Source organism: Podarcis gaigeae (assembly GCF_964106915.1).
Source record: "Podarcis gaigeae genome assembly, chromosome: 7".
Classification (NCBI taxonomy): Eukaryota; Metazoa; Chordata; class Lepidosauria; order Squamata; family Lacertidae; genus Podarcis; species Podarcis gaigeae.
Window position 1 is genome coordinate 32,845,418 of NC_139683.1, and position 27,215 is coordinate 32,872,632.

Genomic DNA, 27,215 nt, shown 5'->3' on the forward strand with positions numbered 1-27,215 from the left:
GTCTCTTGCTTGCACTGAGCAGAGAGGCAGGTATGAGTAGAAACCTCTGGCTTTTGTGCGGCTGGTGGAATCCAGCCTTCTTTACAAAGTTAAATGTCAAAGCCATTATCCTGCCCACCTTGCCTCTACCTGTCTCTTTCCTAGTCCCTGGCATGCAATGCTTGGAAGGTTTGCCCATGAGGGAATGGTACCCAAACATGCAATAACCATTTCCTGCTCTATGATTGAATGGTCATTCCTAGCAAGGAATTCTCTCCACTGCTGTAACCCTTCTCAAATAGCATTACTATTAAAGGTAAAGGGACCCCTGACCATTAGGTCCAGTCGTGACCGACTCTGGGGTTGCGGCGCTCATCTCGCTTTATTGGCCAAGGGAGCCGGCGTACAGCTTCCGGGTCATGTGGCCAGCATGACTAAGCCGCTTCTGGCAAACCAGAGCAGCGCACAGAAAGGCCGTTTACCTTCCTGCTGGAGCGGTACCTATTTATCTACTTGCACTTTGACGTGCTTTCAAACTGCTAGGTTGGCAGGAGCAGGGACCGAGCAATGAGAGCTCACCCCGTTGTGGGGATTCGAACTGCCGACCTTCTGATTGGCAAGTCCTAGGCTCTGTGGTTTAACCCACAGCACTACCCACGTCCCTAGCAATACTATTACACATTTATTATTCCCTCCTCCTCAATTGTGTGTGTGAAGGAGAGATCATATTTAGGAATGCAGGGATGGGGGACTGAGACCAAGACAGAGTGGTTTACTTAGAGCCAGCTAGTTAGGACCTCAAAAGAAATTATGAGTAGCTGGTGTGGCATAGTGGCTAAGTTAGGGGGAGTGGGTGGCGCTGTGGTCTAAACCACTGAGCCTCTTGGGCTTGCCAGTCAGGTTGGCAGTTCGAAAACATATGACGGGGTGAGCTTCTGTTGCTCTGTCCCAGGTCCTGCCAACCTAGCAGTTCGAAAGCACACAAGTGCAAGTAGATAAATAGGTACTGCGGCAACAGGAAGGTAAACAGTGTTTCCATGCGCTCTGGCTTCCGTCACAATATTCCATTGTGCCAGAAGCAGTTTAGTCTTGCTGGCCACATGACCCAGAAAGCTGTCTGTGAACAAATGCTGGTTCTCTTAGCTTGAAAAGTGAGGTGAGCACTGCACCCCATAGTTGCCTTTGATTGGACTTAACCGTCCAGGGGTCCTTTACCTTTTTTTACGTTTTTAGTGGCTAAGAGACTAAGCTGTTATTTTTGCAAATCCTCAGACATGAGAAGTGTAACTATTATGTTTGTTGCCATTTGTTTGCTTCCTTTAACAAAATCAGTTAAATATATATACAAAAAAGTATATTTGCATGTTTTTTATACTGCAGAGAACTGTAAATAAAACCTCTAAGACGTTTACAAAGAATATAAAATGTACATTAAAGTTGCCAATAAAAATCAATGTTAAAAGCAAAATGAGCAACGTCAAAGGTTAGAAGTATACATTATAAGCTAAAATTATAGGTTAAAATACATGCCAACTTTACATGTCTGGGTAGGCTCGCCTAAACAGAAAAGTTTTTAGAAGGTGCCAAAAAGATTACAGGAAAGATGCCTGCCTAATATCAATGGGAAATGAGTCCCAGCGTGTGGGAGCTTCCCTGCTAAAAGATCAGGTCCTGAAGCGCAGAATGAACATGATATGACACTTGTAAAAGTGCCGTTCCGCAGATAAAAATGATTGAGTGGGTGCATATGTGGATAACCTGGCCCCAAAATGTTAAGGGCCTTATATACTAATAGCAACACCTTAAAACCTGACCTGGTTGCTATGAACACTCTAGGTAGGAGAAAGGGTTAAACAACTCTCCCACTTGCTGCTGCTGTGAATAAATTTATAGCCCTCCACAGAAGCATTTTAGTTCTTAAAACATTTCAGAGATCCACTGTGGAGTTTGTCTCTTAAATGAAGAGAAAAGGGGAACTAATGCTCCAGAATTTCAGTGACGCAGGTGCACCATGGGCAATCTCAATATCCAAACCTCAGCCATGCAGTGCATTGTTTTGTCCTTGACCAAATTTGGTCATGGGATCCTGGAGAACACTGACACGCCATGCACGAAGCAGCAGTACAGCAAATGTTTTGTGTATACCAAGCTTCATAGCAAACCCAGAAAAGTCATTTTGAAATTTGGTGGAGGTAGAAGACGGAAATGGTACAGGATGGACTAGGTTAAGCATTTTAAATCTGAAATGCCAAATCAAAGTGGCTTAAAGACATGCTAATGCATTCAGCTAAATGAGATGAACCACAGAAGTTTACTCATTTCAGAAGGAACCCCCCCCCCACTTCACATCCACATAAGGCAGGCTGTGTGGGAAGTGGTCTGTCCTGAATATTCCAGCCTTTGAGACATTAAAAACAAACAAACACCAATGACTAGAAGTGGAAAGAAGAGGCAAAGCAAGCTCTAAGATGTTTAAATAAAAGTAACCTCCCAATGGACTATTATCCATAAGTGGATTTATTTAATTCATATCATTTACATTTGACACTTAAATGACCAGTGTTCCTAAAGCCCGGTGATCTTTGAAATCACCATGTCACATGTGAAATGCTGCAGATGTGGAGGCCAACCACAGCTGTTTTCCAAAAAGTGGCTAGGGAACAGTGATGAGCAGATGGACACAGGAACTATACAGATCTAAATGGATTATACCACGAAGTTGCCTAGACACAGCCAGAGGCATATTCTGTACATGTAGGAGATGGCATTTTTTTGTTTATGTATTGCATTTATATCCCACCTTTTCCTCCAAAGAGCTCAAGGCATCCCATCCTCCCCACAACAACCCTGTGGGGTTAGGCTGAAAGGCAGCCTAGGTTAGGCTGAAAGGCAGTGACTGGCCCAACTTTACCCAGTGAGCTTCATGGCATACATGCCCCTACACTTGCTGGATGAGCAGCAGTTGAACATGCAAATGAGTACAGGGAACATAGTTCCTGACCCAATCCAGGGCTGCACACCTAATAACTCCATGCCAGCAACAGTGCCTGACCAGTGTTAGAAACTGAGATATGAAAGCTAGGAGCTAAATGGCACCTTAAACCTAGGTTATGGGCACCACAACGGAATGTCTAGGCACACTTTTTTTATAAGAAGAATACAAAGCTGAAAATGAATGAACTGCAGCTAAAATCTTATGTTCATTTTTCACATTGTCTAGTCCTCATCGAAAGACTGCAAGAAAAAAAAAAGCCATGCTTCCCCTGCCCGCTCTCTTAATAGTCTTATGTAAAGGTAAAGGTACCCCTGACCATTAGGTCCAGTCGCGGACGACTCTGGGGTTGTGCGCTCATCTCACTCTATAGGCCAAGGGAGCCGGCGTTTGTCCGCAGTCATGTGACCAGCATGACAAAGCCGCTTCTGGCGAACCAGAGCAGCACACGGAAACGCCGTTTACCTTTCCGCCGTAGTGGTACCTATTTATCTACTTGCACTTTGACGTGCTTTTGAACTGCTAGGTGGGCAGCAGCTGGGATCGAGCATCGGGAGCTCACCCCGTCGTGGGGATTCGAACCGCCGACCTTCCGATCGGCAAGCCCTAGGCTCTGTGGTTTAGACCACAGCGCCACCCGTGTCCCACATAGTCTTATAAGGGTCCCTCAAAACACTGCCTTTCCTTAAGGCCAGCTGAGAGGCAGAACCTATCAACTTGCTTGACACTCCAGTGATTTCTTGGAAGTCCAGCAGTCAGGAATTTCTTCTTCCAAGCCCTCAACGCCAGCAATGGCAGGTTTTAATCTGAAATCTTAGGCTCAGTATGCAGCCAGAGCTCAGAAATTCCTCATGCTAATGAAATTGCCAGTTGCCAAAATGTGCCTAGAACAACGGGAGTTTTGAACACTGTGCCTGACAACAATTTAGGAGTTACAGATAGGTAGCCGTGTTGGTCTGCCATAGTCAAAACAAAAAAATTCCTTCCAGTAGCACCTTAAAGACCAACTAAGTCAGTTCTTGGTATGAGCTTTCGTGTGCATGCACACTTCTTCAGATACAGATACACATGCACACGATACAGTGTGCATGCACACGAAAGCTCATACCAAGAACTGACTTAGTTGGTCTTTAAGGTGCTACTGGAAGGAACAATTTAGGAGGGAGAGATGAGGCCTGGATCTCGTCTCCCACTGGTTCCTGCCCTAAAGTGGCCTATGCATTCTGCTATGTCCTCACTACTGGATCCCACACACCGAGCATCCAAGCTGTTTAAAGGAGTATCAGTTTTCTTCCGGCAAATGTGGGAAGAAAGGATAAGCTTTCATTAAGCGTCACTTCCCCCATATCAACAGCTCTTTCAAACACAAAAGGTACCAGTCTAAGACTGTCAGATATATCTTTCTTTTTGCTTATGCTGACCTGGAGAAGTTCTGTTACCCATACCTATTGCTGCTCAGTGAATCGACATGCACTCTGCACCTGCTCAGGGACAGCTTCCTCCAATATTATTTCACTTTAGTATAATTACAATTATAATTATTGCATTTATAGCCCACCTTTTTCTCCAATCCTCACAAGCCTTTGAGGTAGGTTAGCCTGAGAGGCAATGGCAGTCCTAAGGCCGCCCAGGGAGCTTCATCGCTGTGTGGCCTAATTATAGGCAATAATTATAATTGTAATTATATTAAAGTTGTGAACCCTCACCTCCCAGGTCTCAGTCCAACCACTGCACCACACTGGCTCTCAGTTCGTGAGTTTAAAGCTGATTTCTTAACATACTTCTATACCCTATTCATAAAAAAACTCCTAGAGCGGCCTACGACAATTATACACAAACCCGTACAATAAAAGTCAACATCAGAGAACAGGTGCTACAGCGAGAAGCGCCCCGCTCCCTCCGCCCCGTCTAGCGGCGCAGGCTGTGGCCGGAGAGAGGCGGAGCGAGGGCAGCTGGTCGGCTGCCAACCCCGCGCATTCCCGTGACCCTGCCCGGAGAGGATGAGCGGGCCGGAGCATCCCTTGCCCCCCTCCCCGCCCAAGTACGCAGAGGCAGCGGCGGGACCGGGTAGGGAGGCGCGCGGAACCCCCCTGGCGCCCTTGCCGCCTTTTCCTGGGAGCGCGTGGCGGCGGCGGCGACCCTTTTTACCTTAGCTCCGGGAGAGCGAGAGCCGCGGGCGCCCGGCGAGGGGCTGGGAGGGGCCGAGGCGTGGCAAGGCAGCAGCGCGCCCGGCCCCCCTCTCTCCGCGCGCCCCGCCGGGTGGAGCTGCCTTCCCTCGCCTCAGTCGGGGAAAGCTCTTCGCCTGCGAGATGGGCGCCGGCATCCTGGCCCTGGCCCTCTTGGCGCTTTGGCGCCGCGCCGAGGCGGGCTGCGCGGAAGAGGCGCGCTGCTGCGCGGGCCGGGACCCGAGCTGTGCCAGCAGCGGCTGGCGCGTCGACCGAGCCTACGGGACGTGCTTCTGCGACGAGGCGTGCAAGCTGACGGGCGACTGCTGCTATGACTACGCCCAGGCGTGCCCAGGTACTTGCCGCGGAGGGAGAGACTGGAGGGGGGTGGGTTTCTTTTTTTGCCACCTGAGTGAGAACAGGTGTCCGAAGGGTTAACCGTGAGCGGCTTTTGCCGGCGGAGGTGGGGGTGGAGTCCACTCTGCACATGCTCAGAGCGCCGCCGCTGGCTTTACTCGGACCCTCTTGAAAACTAGGGCTAAGCCTTGCCGTTGGCTGGAGAAATTCTATAAAAACTATTATCTTTTTCTATATGGTTTTAGCTGTTAGTATTTTATCTGTGTTGTTTTAATTTGCGTAAGTCGTCTTGTGTCGCAGGGTGGGGGGAAAGCGGGATATAAATATAAATAAAAATGTTAATAATTGTTTCAGCTTAAACCCCAAATGAGACGCTGAACAGCCACCTGCTCAGTTGCCAAAACTCCACCCAGGACTTGACTTCCCTTTCCAGCCCTGGCATTGGCCACTTTTTGCCCTTGATCCCAAGGAAATGCAGGCTTCATAAGCAAAGGCTTTAAACAAGGAGGGGAAAGCACGAATTTCCTTGTTTTTTTATTTTACATGGGAAATCCAATTGAGGAACCAAAAAATGCAAGGAAGTGACTCAGGGAGACTTCATTGGGTATTTGTTTGTGAAGTAGATTCCTGCTTGAGATGGAGATATTAAATTCCTTTGCAAATCTAATGTATTGAGAGCATGAGTGGTGCAACAAACAATGTTGGAATAGTTATACAAAATATCATGTATGGAGGCTTCTTTTTCTTTAAATGTGTCATTGCCATGGAGTAAAGTATTAGTGTTTGATTTGATATACAATGCTTTGTTGGGGTAAAGGTAAAAAAGGTAAATGTAAAGGACCCCTGACAGTCACAGACAACAAGGTAGGAGGCCTTAATGAAATCAAATAGTCATAGCTATGAATCATGGTTTAAAATGGTTTTTTTGAAATCTTTCTAAACCATTAACTAGGAGCACCAACACCATACACAAAAGGTAAAGACTGAGGGAGGGAGCAAGTCACCCTGTAATTCAAGCAATGCTGGTATAGATTTATCAATGAATGCAAGAATCCTGGCAGACATACAAACCTTTCAGTATAGCAGCTGGAGTCAGGATCTGAAAGCCAAAGGACCAAGCCCTCCTAAGTGAGAAGACCTTCCCCTTGGAAATTGTGTGCGTTTTTTTTTAAAGGTTGCATAAGGATTTATTCCTCTTTTTAATTCCTTTTACACAGCTGACTCCGAAGGAGCAGGTGCAGGGAGACGTCTGTCAAATGTGAATGAACCTTAAAGGCCTGCAACCCAAAAGACAATTAAAAATAACTTTTTTTTTATTTCAGACAATATTCACGACTTCCCTCTTGCAGTGTGCAAGTGTTGCTTATTTGCTTGATAGCTTTTGGAGCTGTCTGCTCTGCAGGCATCTTGGACTGGTGTGCTAGGTTTGTTTCTGCTCTGTTTGGTGCATTGTGGAATGGATTATACGGATTAATCTGTGAAGCAGGGAGAGAGGTTGCAGTGGAAAGGATCCGGCCTCAGAGTGGGGAGTTGAATTGGATGATCACCTGGCCTCTTTAAGTCCATTTGCTCAGACTTGTACCTCAGGCTTATTGTGGTACTATAGTTTATAAGGCAAACTGGCGTTTCTGAACCTGTTTTGCCTCATGATGCTAACAATTGCTTTAATACTTGATTGGAAACTGCCCAGAGTGGCTGGGGAAACTCAGCCAGATGGGTGGGGTATAAATAATAAATTATTATTGTTGTTGTTATTATTATTATTAGGTAGTTGCAGAGGGAAATTAGTGGGAGAAGATGCTTAGCTTCATCAATTCTACCTTGCATAGTGCTCCTCTAGCCCCTTTTAAATGCTTCCCTGCCATACAATTCTCAGGATGGAAATAAGCTTTGATGGTGGAGAAAGCCCAGGCCAGGAAGCAGTTGTGGAGGAGGAACAGCAGACAGAGGAAGTTTTAAATATCCCATCCAGCCCATCACCCCTCTTCTACAAATGCCTACATATGCCATAATTACCTGCTGCCGAACATTTTAGGGTATCTTGTGTTTATTTCATCATCAAAGCAGTGGTTGGCAAGTGGTGGTCCAATCTACTATCTGACCTACTGAGCACTGGTTGTTGCTTCTCTTTCCCCCCCTCCTCTCCTGCCTAGTCATTGCTTGAACTGCATGAAAGTCAGGGGCAGGTGGGTGAGTGGGGTGCGCGCAACAAAGCCACTGACGTAGGTGGAGCAGCATGGAAGCAAGGCTGGGGGAGTGTACTGTCAGAAACTGTGGATTGGCTCTGCTGGTCAGCCTGTGCAGTCCCACTGCCCTACCTCACTCTGTACGTGTGCAGAGGAGGGCAACCAAGATGACCAAGGGCCTGAAAACCAAGCTTCATGACAGGCATGTTGAAAGTCCAGCCTGGGGTCCTAATCCATAATCTGGACCACCAGTTTAAAAAAGGACAACTTTTGTCGGCCCTCTTTGCTCACTGCATCAAATCAAAAAAGTTTGGACACCCCTGCTTTATGAGGAATGGTTGAAGGAGCCGAGTATGTTTAGCCTAGAAAAGAGATTGAGAGAAAATATCTAAAGGGCTGTAACATGGAAGATGGAACAAGCTTGTTTTCTCCTACTCTGGAGACAGGAACCAATGGCTTCAAGTTAGGAGATTCCAACTTAACATCAGGAAAGCTTTCTGACAGTAAGAGCTGTTTGACAGTGGAACGGACTCCTGAGGAACACTGTGGACTCTCCAGTACATTCTCTGTGATTCTGATTTTCATTCGAATCCTCTGGCACATCCATGTAAGAAAGGAATGCAATGGCCAGTGACATTTCCCCCCTTACAATCAAGTGTTATATAAATTTTATTAAATAAACAAAAAATAATTATTGTCTTTGAAATGAACAAAAATAGTGAAATCTCACTTGAGCATGACTTTTAGTTCTTCCATCTTGATTCTTGGGAGGGTAAAGATTGCCAGTACAAAGCTATTTCTTAGTGACTTCCACTCCCATCAAGCTGGGAGGCCAAAGCAATGAAAAGATCCATTTGGGTGGTCCGAAAGGCTACTGGTATGCTATACTCAAGCATTTGACCTTCTAAACTGAAATTTAGATAGGAAAATGTGGTATCAGTCATTATTAAAGTGTTTTAAAATAAAAGATTTCCTGAGGATTGTTAGTTATTGGGGGGGGGGGGAGGATGTTATTTTTGGAATGAGAGAAGAAGGGGTAGCCTTCCAAGTAGGAGGTGGGGCCTTGAGGGACATGCAAGCTGGGTTCAAAGAAAATAAAAGATGGCTTGGAAAGCAACTTCCATTTGTTTATCCCGGATTTCAAACATAGCAAAGTGTGTAACACATTTTTCACACATTGGTACCATATTCCTATGAGGTACTGTAATTTTGTAGCTGCTAAATTGAACTAATCCAGGCTTCCTCAACCTTGCCCTCCAGATGTTTTTGGCCTACAACTCCCATGATCCCTAGCTAGCAGGACTAGTGTTTAGGGATGATGGGAATTGTAGTCTCAAAACATCTGGAGGGCTGAGGTTGAGGAAGCCTGAACTAATCCCTTAGCAGCATATATTTAAATACATATCCTGCCCTTCCTCCCAACAGAGGCCAGGGTAGCAAATAAGTGAAATAAGAGTGCCAGGACCCAAGCTAGACTGGGAATCTAGTTCATGAAGCATGCTTCTCTCTTTGGAAGGTGAAAAAAGGAAGAGAAAAGTGTTAAAACTTTCATCGGATTACATTCAGGAGGGAAAGTTCATGTGAGGGGATTGAAAATAAATAGCATCGAAAGGCTCCCTTCACTTGGCTGTTGAATGTGTGGCTGGCAGGCAACATGGCTGATGCTCCCATCAAGGACAGGGTTATACAGTGCATGTCCCTCATGCATTCTTCCATTGTGTGGGGGATTCAGCTGAGAACCCTGTGTGGTGGCTGTCAAAAACAATACTACTCCCCTAGCTGCTGTATCAAATTCTGACAACAGAAAAGATGAAGAGGTAATAAGTAACAAATGGGAACAATTCATGAAAGTGAGGTTATTTTTAGTGCTGTTGATTGGTCATAAGTAGGGTTTTCCATAGGGATCAGTGGGACTTTAAAGTGCATTTGGCTGAATCATACTTGAAGAGAGAGAAAGAATAGAAGCAAGGGGTGAATGTGAGGAAATGCATTTATCAAATTATACTTTATTACAAAGACCTAGGGTTATGCAAGGCACAGAAGTTTTGAAAATGGCACCCAGTGTTGACTTCAGTGTTTAGTCAGAATTACCTCCCTGTGTTTTCCTGCCAGAGGCAGCCTATGATAGAGTGTGTGGGCATAACAAGCCCCGCCCCCCATCCCAAGTCCACTCACTAAGTATTACAGGGAAAATGTTAATAATTTGATGTATGGCTTCATAACTTCCTCAGGTATTATTACTGATGATAATCTTAAATATCTTTGTAGCTCTTCCATGCATCGTTGGGGAGTGGAGTCAATGGAGTGGCTGTGCAGCACAGTGTAAGCCTAACTTCCGTATGCGTACACGGATCATACAGCAGGAACCCAAAAACGGTGGGGAGCCCTGTCCTCCATTAGAAGAGAGAGCTGGATGCCTGGAATATACTACCTACGAGGGGCAGGATTGTGGAGATGAGCATGGTAACATACTATTTTGCTCCGAATCTTCCATTATGCTACTCACATCCATAAACATTTAATTGCTTTTTAATAATTCATTTATTATGACTGGCTGCAGTAAAAACACTGGGTACTATTTATTCAAATAAAAGCATAATATTTTTCCATAGGGTTAACTATCAATTGATAAGTAGCATATTGCATGAAGCAAATAAAAGAATCTGCCTTACTGTCTCTCCATTGCAATTTCATTAAAATGGCTTCCTTCAATATATTGTGCTTAATTTTTGCAAACTGAGAGCACTCATATTTCCTCCTGCTTGCCAGATCTTCCACCTCCTCTTTCTTCCTAACATTAGCCATGGTTTCAACTACTGTAATATGTGCTTGAAGCCAAAACCATGTTCTTATAATCAGAGTTTTCAAAGGCACTACAGTTAGAGTCTCTGTGAAGTGTGTGTAAACCATAGTTTGTGTCAGTGCATGTATAATACACAACTATAGTCAGAGGTGGGAAAAGGGTGGAATTGCTTCAGAGCCTAGAACAGGAATGGAACATGTTCAGTAGGCTGACTCCCATTTTGCAAGGGAGCAAGTGTCATATCTGTTGGTTTTGCAGCAGGCCCAAGACTTTACAGGACACATGTGAATGGTCTGGTTCTGTACCTGCCACATTTTGTGGTATGTAAATAGCTTTGCATTCTGCTTCCTCACTGCACCTGGAGAGGTTTGCTACATAGCAGCAGCACAAGTGATAATTCTGCAGAAATGCAATTCTTATGTTCAAGTCCCAGTGAACTGAATTGTCTTTTTTATGTAAGTGCTTGTGTAGCTTTTTTCTTTTATTAAATTTATTGTATTTCTCCTGGAAAGCAGTCAAGTTTGTTTATTTTAAGACAAGTCTTTAACTGTTAACATACTTCAAACATATTTAACTTGGGGTAGAAGGGATAGCAAATAAAGAGCACCCACCAGGGTAAAAAGGTAATTTACATGAAAATATTCATTGGAATGTGGGGAAAACCTATTAATCTACTCAACTGCGAATGTTTGCACATTCAACCTCTTGTTGAGAACCGTATTTCAAAATGACAGGGATATTTGCAGGACTTTGGACGTATTAAGCCTTCACAATTTATAGGCCTATAACCAATAAAACAGTAGTCCCTCATGAAAATACCCTATCCTACTAGAATGGCCTTGTCTGCCAATTTAATTATTTGATGACTATCTTATGATAGAGAACTCTGTGTTTTCTGCATCACTTCAGCTAAACAGTAATGTCAGTGTCTTTCATCCTTCTTGAAGAAGCTTGTTTTTGTATTGATAAACCTTTCTCTTCCTAGTTCCTGCTTTTATAACTACTTCTGAATACAGCAAAGAGAGAAAAAAGAGAGCTGCAAATCCAAGGTGGTCTTCAGAAACAGAGAATTCTAGGTAATTAAGGCTGCAATTCCATACTTGCAAGCCCCGTTGAACTCTACAGTACTTACTCTGAGTATAGAGACACACAGGCTTGAGCTGCGCCTAGGTCATTCAGTTCACAGGAAAGAAAATATTGAACATTCATGTAGAATAATTCAACCAGGCCTGTTCCAGAGTTAATCTGAAAGGGATTGGTGGAAGCTGTCGTCCCCATCTCTTCTCTACACAAGCTCCTAAAAATGCTCTGCCAATCACCCTCTGCACAAGGGTACCTTGAGGAATAGGATAAGTTATAATGTAAGGGTTCTGAAGGGGGCACTGCAAAAATTAGTTGGGGCACCTTCCATATTCAAAACTCCACTGGCAGAAGGCCTCTCTGCAAAGTTTTCAGGAATGCCTCTTTCTTCTCAGTCCCCTGTGCCGCAGCCTACGTCATATTGTAGGGTCTGCTGTGAGGCGATTATTTGTGTGTAAGTACAGCTAAATAGTATTCTGTTCCTATAATTTGTCTATGAGGAATGCAGACCACTCATGTTGCCTAGCTGCTAGGGAGCCCACAGTGATTGTGAAGATCCTTCTGTGATCTCTCCCCCCCCAACATGTATTTCATGGATAACTTGCTCCCTGCTACAACTTCACCTATAAATGGAGCTTTATTTCAACTAACCTGCCTTATTTAAGATTTTTTTTTTAATCTGTTCTGTAACCCACTCCTAGTGGTAGCAATATTAAGTTAATTACTCAGATATTTTCCCAATTCTGTCTGCATTGTCTCAAAATACAGGTTCATTCTCAAGAGCCTGTAATTTAAAACACCCAACATCAGCATAGCTAAACCTAGTGGAACCACTGTATTTAAAAAAAGTAAAAAAAATATTGTCTGCCCAGGTCAGTTTGCTGGCTGTGAACATAACATGGCTGTAGCTGATAGACATTAATGTTTATGTTCATCTATCATCAGTTCATACAGACGCAGTGGACAACATATTTTGGCTTACCTTTTACTGCAGTTGCAGGTAATAGTTATGCTATGTCTATTAAATGTATAATGCAACACATTAACCAAAGTTTCTTCTCTTAAGGAGCTATTGTGTGGAATTTAAAACAGAAACATTGTCTCCTCGTTGCTCTATGGAGAATCGCCCATATGCTCGATGGATGCAGTACATCAGAGAAGGATTTACGGTGTGTGTAACCTGCCAGGCTCCAGCAATGCACACTAGCAGCCATCGCTGTTTTGGAGATGGTGGTGATGCAGATGGGTAAGCAATTGAATCTCATTTCTGAAGTCCTACCATCAGCACAACAAAGATTTTAACTTATACGTTATATTGAACAGTCTTTAAGGAGTAGATTGCTGACACAGAGAACATTTTAAAGTTAACTTGTAGTGCTTCAAATCACTACTGTATGGGCACTCCTCTGTACAGTACTAAGGTACACAAGTGCAAGACCAAGAACATTTCTCTATTTTGTTGATGTGAATGAAGAATAGGAACTTTCTGACTTGGTTGGACTGGGTCGTTTTGACCCCCACCCTCATTCAAAAGTGAGATCTTTTAATGTAAAGGTGTCTCAATTTAGGCTAAAGCAGCAATTGCTTGATATCCAGGCTTCAAACACCATTTCCTGCATTTAAATTACTGTTTAAAAATACCAAGTTTGAGTTCCAACAGACAACATAATAGTTTTGAGACTTCATTCGATAGTTGGCTCACAAGGAGACCCTCTCCAGAGCCTGAAGAGGATGTCCTCTTTAATAATGTCTTTTTTCCAATTGCCCCCTTTCCTTCTTCCCCTCTTAAATGTCAAAACTAATAGATGACATCCCCCCTTTTCTCCAAGTGATTGTTCAGCTGTCTTTAAAATCTTCTCTTTTACTTCACATCCCTTTCTAACAAAAGTGGGGTTAAATTAGTCATGCAGAGTAGCTAAAGGCACATTTCTTTTTCCATACAAAAAAACAGGGATGCAAATTGTACTCCAATGAGTTGCAATACAGGTGGGGCCTAGACCCTGCAGCCTCAGTAAGCAGAGTCCTTAAATCAATTATTTTCTTAGTCCTACTGTAATGAGTGCTACCACCTTGCTGCTTTTAACTTCTGCCTCCATGACTGCATCAAAAGACCTTGGCAGCCATGTTATAGAAAATATAGGCTAATTCACACAGAACTCAGCTTACACCTACCATAGCAGAATCAATGCATAACTTTCTTCATTGATGGACAGTTATTATGAATAGCTCCATCAGTCCAACAAGTAAACTGGTACAGTAAAGTCAAAGTTGCTATTAAACACAGATGGCTTACCTGTAGCCCTCCAGGTGTTGCTTGACTGTGACTCCCATAATACATAACCATTGACCATGCTGGCTTGGGCTGATGGGTGTTGGGAGTTCAACATCTGCAGAACCCCTGCTATAAAATCAGTGTACTTAAGAAAGAAGGTTACTGTAATATGATGACACAGTAAATGCAAGTTGCTTTTATATAGACACTGTGAAAATGTTCCATTGCTATAGACTCAAAGGGCCAGGTTATTTAAAATACTTTCTTACGTATATACTTACCTGATCCCCAAGATCACTGGAGACCCTGTTACAACTTTTTTGGCCAAATAAAGTGGGGTGGCTGGTTGCTAGGGAAAGTATTTTATCTGTGGTGAAACTATATTGACAGAAGGTGAAGATTAAAAACATGTTTCTAATCTGGGCTTTTCAATTTTATGTTTTGTGTTTTATTGCATATCTGCCATAAAAAGAAGTATTAAAGTTTGATGTGTTGATTTATAGCTTATGTTTATTTTTTTGTGAACCAACCCGAGAGCATATGCTATTAGCTGCCATACAAAAAAGTAATAAAATTCATTTTGCAGATGCTACGAATTAGAATTATTGAACAGTGAAGTAGCTCTTTACAGGATGCTCAGTAAGTTTAAACAGGAAGTTAAAATGCCATGTATTTATATCCGCTCCCCATGGGATGATGTTTATGCATATGTTCTCTTTTTAGGAATAAAGTTCTTCACTGGCAAGCGGTTGGCAATCCATCCTGCCATGGAACATGGAAAAAAGTTCAGCAGCTGGAAGAATGTTCATGCCCTCTTGTACATAGTTTTATTTTTACGTAGCAGTTTGAACACATAACCTTTAATATTTTACTGAACTGAGGAAACTCTTCTACTGTTGGACTTCTGTAACCCTATTAGACATTGCTTTTTAACAAGTGACAAGTCAACATTTTGAAATCACAGTCTTTTGCTGCACTGAATAAAAACTAAGCTAATTATTGTAAGTTTTGATAGGCATCTTGTGTCTGCAGATGGGATTTTAGTGAGATTTTTACTTGGCATAATCCACTATTGATTGTGGAAGCCCCACTGAAAATGAGGAAATCCCCTATCCAATTTAATAGCAGGGTAGTGATTCCCAATTTGTTTTATCCAGTGCAAAAGACAACAATCACCATTCAAAAGGAAGTTCCTGGGATAGATACTGGAATTCCAGGCATATTCAACATCAGCCAAATATTACAGGATCCTTAGAAGGTACACACACAAAAGAAATGGTTGGAGACTGCCTGCTTCACATGAATGCCTGAATAGGGAAGCTGTTTGATGCAGCTTCACAGTACAGCTAATCTTTATAGATATGTAGCTCCTCACATGAGACAACTACTAATGTGAATGCTTCTGACCATCTGGGGTTTTCTGTTTTAATTGCTTGTAGCAATTTTTATGCAACTGTGCAGAAGACAGGTTTGAATTTCTTATCAAGCTCTCAAGGGTAAAAGATAAATTATCATGATTCAATGCAAATCATTTTATTTGCCTGATAACCAGATACGCTACCTTTTCAAAAACCAGCTTAAGCAACAAGACTATTTAATAAAATATACTAGATTTTTTTGTGTTAAACATACTTACACCAAAATGGTTTTCACTGGTCTGCTGTAAACTACATAAAGGAATCACCTGACAAGATCAGAAATGCAGTATAGGGAAGAGTGGAGTAAAACGAAAATATTTGGGAAGACAGCTTAAACCATGTTTAGTCTGACCAAAGTCCTCCATCTGTCTTTCAACATTACATTAGTCCGATGATTGAAGTCATAATGTAGAAGAATTTTAGTCCACTTTCCTACTCCAAACTCCTGTACACCCTTTTTCAATTTCTCGTCTTCTTCCCAACTCCATCGCTTTAAAAAACAAAACAAAACATTGTGATACTCAAATATGCACAACACACTTCAAAATATTTTCCTCTACTGTTGAGCTAACAAGCTGTGAAGGAAACCTTCAGTTCTTACCATTTTGATTTTTTAGGACTGAAGGAGTTAAATCTTCTGCATACTTGTAGCCTACAGAAGTGTAGCATTTCAGGAATTGTTCCCACTAGGGACAAGGTCAATAAATCCAATGTTTTTATGGAAAAACTGTATTTAAATACGGGACTTGTTTTGATGGAAAGCTAATCTAGAAACTATTTTAGCAACCTTCAAATCTAGGGTTGTTTTTTTTTTTTTAAAAAAATGACTATCAGCCTAATGACCATCTCTAGCATGACTGATTTTTCTACATCATATTTTTAGAAGGCAGAAACTCCTTTGAGATAAAAATGTATATCTTCCAACCAATCAAGCAGGGCACAACATTCACTTGCCAACTGAAAATGACTTTCTGAATTCTATTTTTAGCTGCAAAATTGTAAAAATATATAGACCCATGTATGCAAGCTAACTAAAAAATAGTGCAATGATTAACAGAAGACACTGTTACAACATTCACTTTGCCTATGGGAGAATTGAACAATGGCAACATTGAACAGAGTAACCACTTAGAGAGTTGTAAAAAGTCAACAGCCTTTTGAACATTCACAGTGTTCTTTCATGTAAAATCTTCTATAAACATCCGTCACTATTGAAATGGGTAGGTTCAGCTTGTTTGGAATTCTCAAAAGAGCTGCTTTGAGCTCTGAGATTATTTCAATAACAAAGATTGTGAAGAAAAGCAGCGTATCTACTTATTTTAGGGAGAACCTGAAATTGTCCACAATGAACACAGTATTTTAAGTCTGGGATTGCCGGCTTCCCAAACCTGCTAGGCCAAGACCCTCTCCTGCCAAGCTGTGATGTCACTTGTCAACTCTGGAAAGGAATTTCTGCGCAAGTAGGGGCACCTTCATCTTCATGGAGGGCACAACAATCAATGGGTAGCTAAGATGGCTACATTCCAATCTCAAAGGCAGTATCTAAATAGCAATTTCTGGGAATCACAAGTTTGGAGAGTGATGTTGTAGGCTTCTCATAGGCATAGATTGGCCACTGTGACAGCATGAAGCTGGATTCAATGGGCCCTTCTAAGGACATGGTCTGCATTTTATAACCCTTCCCCCATTCATACCTGTCTCTTAAAACTTGTTGACAGAGATAAAGTATCTTCTTGACCATTTTCAGGATCATGCAGCTCCCTCTTGTCTAGTTCACGTAACAAACAAAATAAATATTTTGAATCTTTCAACTACAATGTATTATTAATGGCCTAATACTCAGAAATTTTCTTAATACAAATTTATTGCAAAACAGTGGAAGATAATTTAAATAGCAGTTAATTCTGTGGGCACAGCTTTGTTGCTTCTATAAGATAGTATGTACAACTACATCAACTAATAAGAGATAAGAACTAGGGTGACAAGAAAGCTTGCCAAAAATTTAGTTGTGTGGAGAGCCATATATGCACGGTTTACTTGCAATTTAGCAATAGCCCAGGGCAACCCAAAGTGACTTGCAACCAACTAACCAGACAGATCACACACACACACACACACACACACACACACACACAAAAAAACAAACAAACCAAGAGGTATTAAGAAAAACAAAAACATCCTACCCACTTCTAAAAGGCAACAGATAGTTAAAAGGCCAAAGGCCTGGTTATAGGGGAAGGTTTTTGCCTGGCACCTAAAGATATATGATGGGGCCAGGTAAGCCTCTCTGGGGAGAGCATTCCACAAGTGGGGAGCCACCACAGAAAAGGCCTGTTTTTGTGTTGCCACCCTTCGAATCTCTTGTGAAGGGGGTACATAAAGAAGTGCCTCAGATGATGATTGAAGAGTCTGGGTTGGTTCATATGGAAGCAGGTGGTCCTTGAGGTATTCTAGTCCTGAGCCACTTAAGGCTTTATAGGTCAAAACCATCACTTTGAATTGGCTCTGGAAACAAACTGGCGGCCAGTTCAGTTGGGCCAGGATCGATGTAATATGCTCAAACTGTCTTGCCCCAGTAAGCAATCTGGCCACTGAACTGTGCACCTGCTGAGGTTTCTGAAGAATCTTCAGAGGCAGTCCCACTTACAACGGATTGCAGTAATCTATCCTAGAGGTTACCAGAGCATAACTACAGAAATTAGACTCTCCCTGTTCAGTCAGGGAGGCAGCTGGGCCACCACCTGAAGCTGATGGAAGACACCACTGAGGCTACCTGAGCATCAAGTGACAGAAAAGGATCCAGAAATACGCCCAAGCTACATACCTACACCCTCAGAGGGAGTACATAGCCCCATCAAAAGCAGTCAATCTCCCATCCATCTAGTCTAGGGAACCACCCACTAACAGTTCCTCAGTCTTATCTGGATTGAGCTTCAGCTTGTTGGCTCTCTTCCAGTCCATTACCAAGGCAAGGCAATGGTCCAGCACATGAACTGCCACACCTGCAGATGCATGTCAGCAGCATATTGCTGACAACGTACAGTCATACCTCGGGTTGCGAACGCTGCGGGTTGTGAATGTGCCTCCCACATGGATCACGTTTGCAACCTGAGGTATGACTGTACTCCAAACCCCCAGATAACCCCACCCAGCGATTTCATGTAGATGTTAAACAACATCCAAGTAGGACCAGAACCACGGTAAGTTCTAAATAGTTGGTACAAAAAATAGTTTAAGGCTGTGATCCAGGTATGTATGCACAGTAATTATAAGCAGTTTTCTTGTATTTAAAAACTTATAACAGTATTTCAATTATTTATCCACTAAAATTAAAATGGAGTTCATATACACTGAAAGGATTGCAGCACTTACTTTGAAGAGCACTTCCTTTTCTCCTTATTTTTCTCTGGGGAGTCTGTAGTTGCCATGAATCCCAAGGTACTTGACTAGCTAATGAACAAGTTTGTCTATTTGAGCTATAAAGGAATGAAAGATACATAAATTTCAAGCCTTGATACTTAACTATTTTGAATTCATGCTAGAAGATATTTTTCCAGTGGTTTTTCTTTGCTAGATGGAGTTTATTTGAGGGAAGGGTGAGATCAGAATTAAGAACAAAATCAATACAACTTTGGCCACATTCCACAAAGCTTAGTGCCTCATGCTGCAAAATACATTCCCCCAAACATAGGCAGTGATGAAGTGGATGTCCAAATAATACTTTGCTTTGTATCAATTAGGATACTCTACCAACATTTTATCCTGCATATAGAAAATCTGTCACCATCTCTCTCAAACTTCAGAATCCTCTTTGATATAAGTAAACTTCTATAACACTATATTTCAGCTGCATTCATCATATTATACAGGGACACGTGATGCTGTGGAAGTAAATACTGTACCCAATTTTACTACTCCTGGGTAGGAATCTGGGTTTTAAAGTTCTATGTTTAACCAATGCTGCTACTTTTACCATTCTGTAGTGCCTTAACATCTTCAGCCATGCTGCCTGATGCTGACTCTCCCTGCATCTACCCCACCCCAGGTCTATTTCAGAAAGCTCCCAGGCTAGGGTTCCAAGGAAAGTTGCATCACTGCCAACCACTCTTGGGTGCAACACCATCCTGGGTAATAGGGAAAAGTGAATAAAGAAGGATAGGGAAAAGTGAATAAGAAGGACAGATTGATATAGTTATTGTGGGGCACCTCCAATTTACAGTGCCCATTGGCAGAGCAAGAAAAAGCTTCTCTTAGTGTAGTTGTATTTATAAACATGAACACATACAATGCTTTTGAGATGGAGATGCTATACAGAAACCCTAATGGCTTACTAGAGAGCTAGTGATTTTCCAACTTATGCCTCTACTTGCTAAATTTTACTATGATAAAAACATGACAAAATGTAGTCTGGAGCTAAGGAAAATATGGTTTCACACAAACAAAAAGAGACTGACTCTTCAGGAATAAATCCCTCTTGCACCTACAGTACCCTTGCTATAATAAAGCTGTAGTAACAAGAAGGCTGATCGCCGAAGAATTGATGCTTTTGAATTATGGTGCTGGAGGAGACTCTTGAGAGTCCCATGGACTGCAAGAAGATCAAACCTCTCCATACTGAAGGAAATCAACCCTGAGTGCTCACTGGAAGGACAGATTGTGAAGCTGAGGCTCCAGTACTTTGGCCACCTCATGAGAAGAGAAGACTCCCTGGAGAAGACCCTGATGTTGGGAAAGATGGAGGGCACAAGGAGAAGGGGACGGCAGAGGACGAGATGGTTGGATAGTGTTTTCGAGGTTACCAGCATGAGTTTGAGCAAACTGCGGGAGGCAGTGGAGGACAGAGGTGCCTGGCGTTCTCTGGTCCATGGGGTCACGAAGAGTCGGACACGACTAAACGACTAAACAACAACAACAAGAACCAGGTTCAATATGTACTTACTTTAAAGTGATACTAACCTTTGTTTGGTTTCCAAAAAGCTTTCTTTCTTTGATTCAGTTACACTGTTACACTGCAATTGTAACATTATTTTTCCTGAACTTCTAGCTTCCACTTCTTTCATAGCTTCCTGTAAAACAGAGCAGAAATGCCACTTTAACTAACCAGCAGCAAAAAGTAGTGCATTGTTCTTAGAAATACTATATCCATTTCTTGGGGTGTGGGGGGAGTAAAACTACACTACAATGTTAAGAACAAATTTCAGTGATTAACTCATCTACAACTGAAAGACAGGTACAGTGGACCCTCTGGATACGAATTATATTTGTTCTGGGGGTCCATCCGCAACCCGAAAAGTCCGCAGCAGAGGCGTCGCTTCTGTGCACGTGCATGGCGTGATTGAGCGTTTCTGCGCATGCGGCATGTATACTTCTGGGTTTGCTGCATTCATAACCCGAAAGTTAAGTATCCAGAGTGGTATGTAACTAGAGGGTCCACTGTACACATAAATTGGAATTTTTCAAATCAGGTTTATATTTTGCTTTGTCTTTAAAAGAGGTAAGCCATTCCCCCCCCTGTTTTTAGTATTTGTTTAATTTTCCATAAAGTGATATTCATGTGAAGTTAATTTCCCATTGCTTCAACATACCTGCGTTAGAAAATCAGATTTTTCACTCAAGAAAATACTGATGTATGATTTGATGTTCTGAATCAAAAGACTGAAACTGAAATTTCGGAGAAATGGATGATATGGATCTTTCTGTTTTACTATTGCAGCCAGCTTCATTCGCAAGGGCTAAATGCAAATAAATCAAAAAATCAAAAATTAATATATATATGATCAGGGTTACATTGTATTGTATCTTACTAAGGATATGCACCTTTATAAACAGCTGTATGTAGTATGTTATTTCTGCCTTCTAGGAGCCAAGATTCAAGAAGTTCAGTACAGGTAGGTTCGGTCCATTTGTTATCCTGGTACAAATCACATCACTGCTGCACAAATTACCCTTCTTTTATCTAGCATTTTCAATCTAAAAGAATATTTTGCTCTGTAGACTTGTTTGCTAAGAATAAATTTTCAATACTTCTCCATATAGTTACAGATGGCAAAATGCAGAGTGGCTATCCTATTCAATATAGGGAACTTGATTCTCATTAGTCAAGATCTTTGATGAGCAAGAGCAATGCCTTCTTGTCAGCAGCTTGGCTTGGGAAAATATGGAACCCTCCCCTGCATGCTTTCTGCCATGCAGATGAGGGGAAAGGAGCAAGGATGAAGCAAATCTGCCTTGCTTATTTTGAAGTTGTTACTACTACTACTACTACTTTTATTTATATGCTGTCCATCTGACTGGGTTTCCCCAGCCACTCTGGGTGGCTTCCAAAGAATTATAAAACCACAGTAAAACATCAAACATTAAAAACTCCTAGGTATTTTCTGATTGTCTCCTTAATTTTAACTGATTTTATTTTTCGTATCTCTTTTGTAACCCTATTCTACACAGTAATGCAATATATAATTTGACAAACAAGCAATTAGCTTGGTAAATTTGCATATTGCTCATTTATAGGCATCTGCTACTTTTTAAATTTGTTCCAGACCAAACTGTCTGGAGTAATCAAGCTTCTGAACTCAAAAATATTGAAAATTCAGTATTACCTCATTTGAGAGAGATTCCGGAAATATTCTTTCGAGGACTTCTGCAGACTCTGTAAAATATCCTTTTTCCATATACACTGCTACAGCCTACAAAGAAAGAATACAATCTGGATTGATTAAGAGGTGTTACAATTACACAAAAATTTGTAATACTGTATGGGAGCAAAGCTACTTTTGCAGCTGAATGTTACATGACCAATCTTTGGTAATGGTCTTTCCTAAGACTCAATTCTATGGTCTTGCTTGGACAGGTCAATGATAGTCCACGAAGAAATTTAAATGAGTGATGCTCTGACTTATTTCCATGGCACATTCAAGCAAATATGGCTGCATGGATCTACAGACAGACCTGAATCTGAATTAACCGCTTGATGTCTTCATGCAGCTTATCTTGTTTGCTTTGTGTTTTTAAAAATGAAGTCCAGATTAATAGGGCTTTTTCCAGTGGTGAAGAGTCTTCATCATCCCCCAAATGAAAACCTTAAAAGGAAATAAATTGAGAAGGGCAAATAGTGTATTTCATAAAGAAGACACACACAAAAAGGACACTAAAATTTACCAATCATCATATGCCTCCACAGCTGATGGTTTTAGGTGCCCCTTGCCGTTTGTTAAGCCTCCTTGTTTGACTCTTACAGAATTAAATGTGACCAGTTTTTGTTCTTTCAACCAAATGTAGGGCAGTAAAGGCAGTAACTCAGGGCAGACTAGAGAGTCATGGAGGGGAAATTGCTGTGGTCTGTAGGAAATGTCTCCCTTCTTCAGACTTCCTGATCACTAGAATGGGGATCTAGAGTGTTTTACCTGGTGTTAGGTAATCAGGACAGATGAGATATTCTTTTGGTTTGCTATCTACTGCACTGCCCATCAATCCCAGTGCCTGAGAAGATATTAGAGGTGGTGTTGAAGACTCCTATACCATTAGTTCTGGGGGAATTCAACATCCACACTGAGGCTGTTAATTCTGGCATGGCTCAGCTTCTAGGCATGAATAATATTGTCACTGCAGACACCCAGCTAAAGAGTATGAATGGAACTGCTCTGTCAAACTAGGAAGACCCCCTCTTGGATATTCTCAGGACCTATGCATTTGAGATTGAGATACAAAGAACCATGACTTCAAGAAGATGGAAAGAAATAGAAGAGTATTCAGGGTACAGCTTCTCATTCGGCACCAGGTGGCATCTTGAAATGGTAGCACATTATTTGCTGCTTCTGAGTGGCTCCAAAGCCCAGAACAAAGGCAGACAAATGTAGTCTCAGGGAACGAGCAGAATCCTTCTCTCAGGCCAGACTTTAGACATGGTCAAGAACACGGGTCTGCAACCTTCTTCAGCCGTGGGCCGGTCCACTGTCCCTCAGACCATGTGGTGGGCCAGACTATATTGGGGGGGGGGGGATGAACAAATTCCTATGCCCCACAAATAACCCAGAGATGCCTTTTAAATAAAAGGACACATTCTACTCATGTAAAAACTCGCTGATTCCTGGACTGTCCACAGATTGAGAAAGTGATTGGGCCGCATCCGGCCCCTGGGCCTTAGACTGCCTACCCCTGGTCAAGAGCAACAACAGCCTCTTATTGCTTTTAACTTTCCCCAGTGACTTGTGCAAGGGATCACAAATATCAGCTTTCTATCAAGACCAAACAAAACTTTTAGACACCATTCATGACTGTTCTTTGTTATCTGAGTCTCATCCTTTCCAACCCTATGTCCAAGTTTAGACTGTAAGCTCCTGAAAACAGAAGCTTTTGTTGCTTTGTTATGCCATTCTGTGAAGCACTGCATGCATTGTTGGCACTAAACAAAAGAAGCCTCATTTGATTTACCCGTACAGGTAACTTACAACTTATGCACATTTAATTTGTGCACATTCAGCTTTATGCTTTTTTAAAAAACAAACAAAACAACATTAAAAGTGGTGTTTTTTTTTGCAATCCCACCCACCATTGAACCAATATGTTTTGACTATACACTACTTTGGCCTTAGGTGCTATCCTCGGAATGTAACCCCAGTGTAAGTTGGGGTTGCAAAGGAATATTGTAAATATTGTAAAGGAATTACAATGCAAACTGAAGAAATTTAGCAGAATATTTACCAAGTGATTTTCCTTCTGCAATATATGCCAACAGCTGACAAAGGCACACTGTTTTCATTTGATGAGTTTCTATTTGATTTAGTCCTTTGATAATAGCTGGAGAAAGAAAGAGCATACATGATTAGATGAATTTTGTTCCTATAGTGCCACTGTGTGGTTATCAGTATCAAGAACCTTTTCTGTATCTTAAGCACAGTTACTTGAAATGAAGCTGTGCTGAAATCAATGGCACTATCTTTCAAATAATTTTATTTAGAACTGGAGCATTCAAGGGCAACTTTTATTTAGTGGCTTACACTGATGCACTCATTCTAAAATATGACTAGTCAATCTGTCAATGAGATTCATATTTCCATGCAATTAAACAACAATAAGTTTTAGAGTTATTTTGACCATAGAGGGAGCCAGAGATCAACAGATTTTCAGGCCAATTTTCAGCATAAATAAGTTTCAGGACACTTTTAGGTTGAATGGTGGTAACAACCCAATTTCCCCCCAGTGTGACAGTCTGAAGTAGTTACTTAAGTCATAAATGCATTGTGTCTTTGTAAATTTGTCTTAGAAATAATGCAGCACATAACAGCAAACATGATACAATTGCTCAACAGTTTGATACCGTATTTTTAGTGTTCATTAATTATTTGACTAGGTCATCTCAGGCAGAACATACTAATCTGCCAAGTTAATCTAAGAGGGAAGCTTTGGTTTCTCTTCCGTAGTTACAACATCAAGGATAAGCATTCCCTTATAAGTCCCTGTTCTAAAACCACTGGAATTGTTTTTTTGACTGCTTTTAACTTGTGTTTTTAAATTTGGAAGTTTTGTTGTTTAAATTAAGGGACATGGGTTGTGCCTGGGGAGAGAGGAACTGGGAAGAACTGGCTCTGGGCTACATAGCTGCCATGATGACGAGGGGCCCAACGCGTCAATCAGCCAACGCAGGTGGCAGGCCACACTCTGGACCTTGTTTTCTCAACTGGGCAGGAAGAATCACTTCCTGTTGAGATTAAGGCTTTCAGCACCTTTCTCCTTCTGCAGAGGTGGGGGCCCTGGGAAAGGTGGTACACCTTAACCTGAAACTGTTCTTACCCTGAAGCACCACTTTAGCTAAGGGGCCTCCTGCTGCTGCCGTGCCACCGCCGCGTGATTTCTGTTCTCATCCTGAAGCAAAGTTCTTAACCTGGGGTACTATTTCTGGGTTAGCGGAGTCTGTAACCTGAAGCGTATGTAACCTGAAGCGTATGTAACCCGAGGTACCACTGTATTTCAGAGGGACCTTGGGACAGTTGCTATTTCTCAGCCTAACCTTCCACACTGTTAGAGAGGATAAAATTGGAAAAAAACCCTATTCCTTTAATACCCTGCGCTTGTGATAACAAATTTAACACTAAATAGCCTTTTCTCTCACAGAAAATTCCCCAGGAGTCTGAACTTGCTGTTCTCCAGGGCAATCAGATTGGTGGGATGCGGAAAGTTTCATTAGGTACCGCTACAGATGTGTTGGTTGCATTTAGAATGTGGCCAGCAAGCTGCAGCTTTACAGGGCTATCACATCTTGTACCTGTACCTGCAACGTCTTGTACCTGTACCTGGGCTAACACTGCAACTGCTAAAAGTACCACCTCAAGGGAAAATAAAACAGAGGCATGCTTGGAACCATTCATACTGGCTTTGCAGTTGCTATTTGTGTCCTCTAATATTCTCACACACACACGTACTCTCTCTGTGTGTGAGTAACCCCCCCCCCCCCCACGGAAGAGGCTATTGTGTGGTAATTTGTGAGCGAGCTTTTTCTGCTGGCGCGAGGAAGGGGAGGAGAAGCTTCACTTTCTGTGTTTTCGAGGCAGAACCAGTTAAGCGGGCGGCGGCGGCAGCTCCGAACCCACCAGCAGCCCCCCCCCCCCGCCGGGTCAGTCACTCACTCAGCGCCTGGTCTCGGCTGTTCTCGAATTCCCTCCGGTTGCCCTGACAAAAATGGCGGCACTGGCAGCGGCAAGCGAAGTCTAGCATCCATCCGGCGGCGACCGCCTCCACCTGAGAGAAAGGAATCTGCGCCTCGTCACGGCCAGCCGGACCTACCGCCGCGGGAGTCGGTCGAGGGGGACGAACTGGGCCGGAAACCGTTAAACTCGCCTCCACGTCCATTTCCGAATCTGGCGCGCTCAAAACGAATACTTATAACTCCGCCCCCTTTTCGCTCAACCGTCCCGCTACGTCACCGGTCCCATTCTGGCCACGCCTCTTCCCGCCGCTTCGCGGGCCATCTGGGAAGGAGTCCCGCTTCTTTCCTAGATATAGAAGGTGGGGGGGGGGGAGGATTATGCACAACGCTCACTTCCGGACTTTATTTAATGCTGCCCTCTTTTTCCGGGGCAGGATAATAACACAGAGAACCGTCCCTGACTCTCCCTCTTTTCTGTATTGCGAACAAACATTTTTTATGCTTTGTTTTGTGACCAAATGATATTTTCTCTTCCCTCTTTCTTTGCATGGCTGCTGCATGTTTTTTATTTGTAATTATCTGTCTGCCTTTAATCGATCTTTTATATTTAGTTTTAATTTTATTAATGTTTAATTGTTTTTTATGAACCCCCCGCCCCCCTTGTTTTCAGCTGCGCCTTCTTTATCTGTAGACCGCCTTGAGTCCTTGTGAGGGGAAAAGGCGAGATAAAAATAAAAATAATACGTAATAATAATGTTCGATGAAAGTGTTTTCATTGTGCCAGTTTGGCAGCTTTAGCCTTCTGGAGAGGCTGAACGATCAATGGGGAAAAGTAGATGTTTCATCACATATCCCTTCTCCAGTTCCAAGGAACTTAGGGTGGCACACCTCATCCTCCCCTTTTATGTTCACCACAACCCTGTGAGATAGGCTAGGCTGAGATATCAGGACTTGCATGAGATAACCTCTTGAACTTCGTGGCTAAGGATTTGAACCTTGGTCTGCACAGCCCTGGTCCGCCACATAACCACTTCAGGGATGGGGAAAACCAGTGGAGCTCGGGTATTTGTTGAACTACAACTCCCATCATCCCTGACCATTGACCGGGCTGGTGGGAGTAGGAGAGCCACAGGTTAGCCACTTCTGCAGTGCACCACTGGTATTGTTGACTATTTTAAGAAGGGTTGACTATGTGGACGGTGCAATCCTTAGTCCTTCAGAGTTTGGAAGAAGCATTGGCTTTTCAGCTCTTAAGTCAGGGATTGTTCCATATTTTAAGCAGAAAAGTGGAGACCACACCAGACATCTATAATAAGACGTT

General features: G+C 42.5%; 3 protein-coding genes across 4 annotated transcripts in view; 1 reads left to right on the plus strand and 2 right to left on the minus strand.

Moving 5' to 3' along the window:
- Positions 1 to 5,197, minus strand: part of LOC310848688 (uncharacterized protein C8orf89 homolog) — a 43,941-nt gene extending 38,744 nt beyond the window's left edge. For both annotated transcript variants that reach the window (XR_014566507.1, XR_014566508.1), the window contains exon 1: positions 5,120 to 5,197. The gene's annotated coding sequence lies outside the window, so the exon portion shown is untranslated. The remainder of the gene's footprint in view (positions 1 to 5,119) is intronic.
- Positions 5,198 to 5,280: 83 nt separating this feature from the next.
- On the plus strand, positions 5,281 to 16,091 carry SBSPON (somatomedin B and thrombospondin type 1 domain containing; the record flags this gene model as incomplete). The annotated part of the gene is made up of 5 exons (XM_083748068.1): positions 5,281 to 5,491; positions 9,948 to 10,142; positions 11,468 to 11,558; positions 12,629 to 12,808; positions 14,558 to 16,091. The coding sequence occupies 5 exons, from the start codon at positions 5,281 to 5,283 to the stop codon at positions 14,673 to 14,675; spliced, it is 795 nt and encodes a 264-aa protein (XP_083604194.1). The 3' UTR covers positions 14,676 to 16,091.
- Positions 15,352 to 26,229, minus strand: TERF1 (telomeric repeat binding factor 1). Its single transcript, XM_083747942.1, has 9 exons — positions 25,875 to 26,229; positions 23,953 to 24,048; positions 22,201 to 22,331; positions 21,852 to 21,938; positions 20,838 to 20,984; positions 20,209 to 20,318; positions 18,625 to 18,728; positions 16,947 to 17,020; positions 15,352 to 15,742 (listed from the first exon to the last, which is right to left on the minus strand). Exons 1-9 carry the CDS (start codon positions 26,095 to 26,097, stop codon positions 15,584 to 15,586), a joined length of 1,131 nt encoding a protein of 376 aa, XP_083604068.1. The 5' UTR covers positions 26,098 to 26,229; the 3' UTR covers positions 15,352 to 15,583.
- Positions 26,230 to 27,215: the final 986 nt, after the last annotated feature.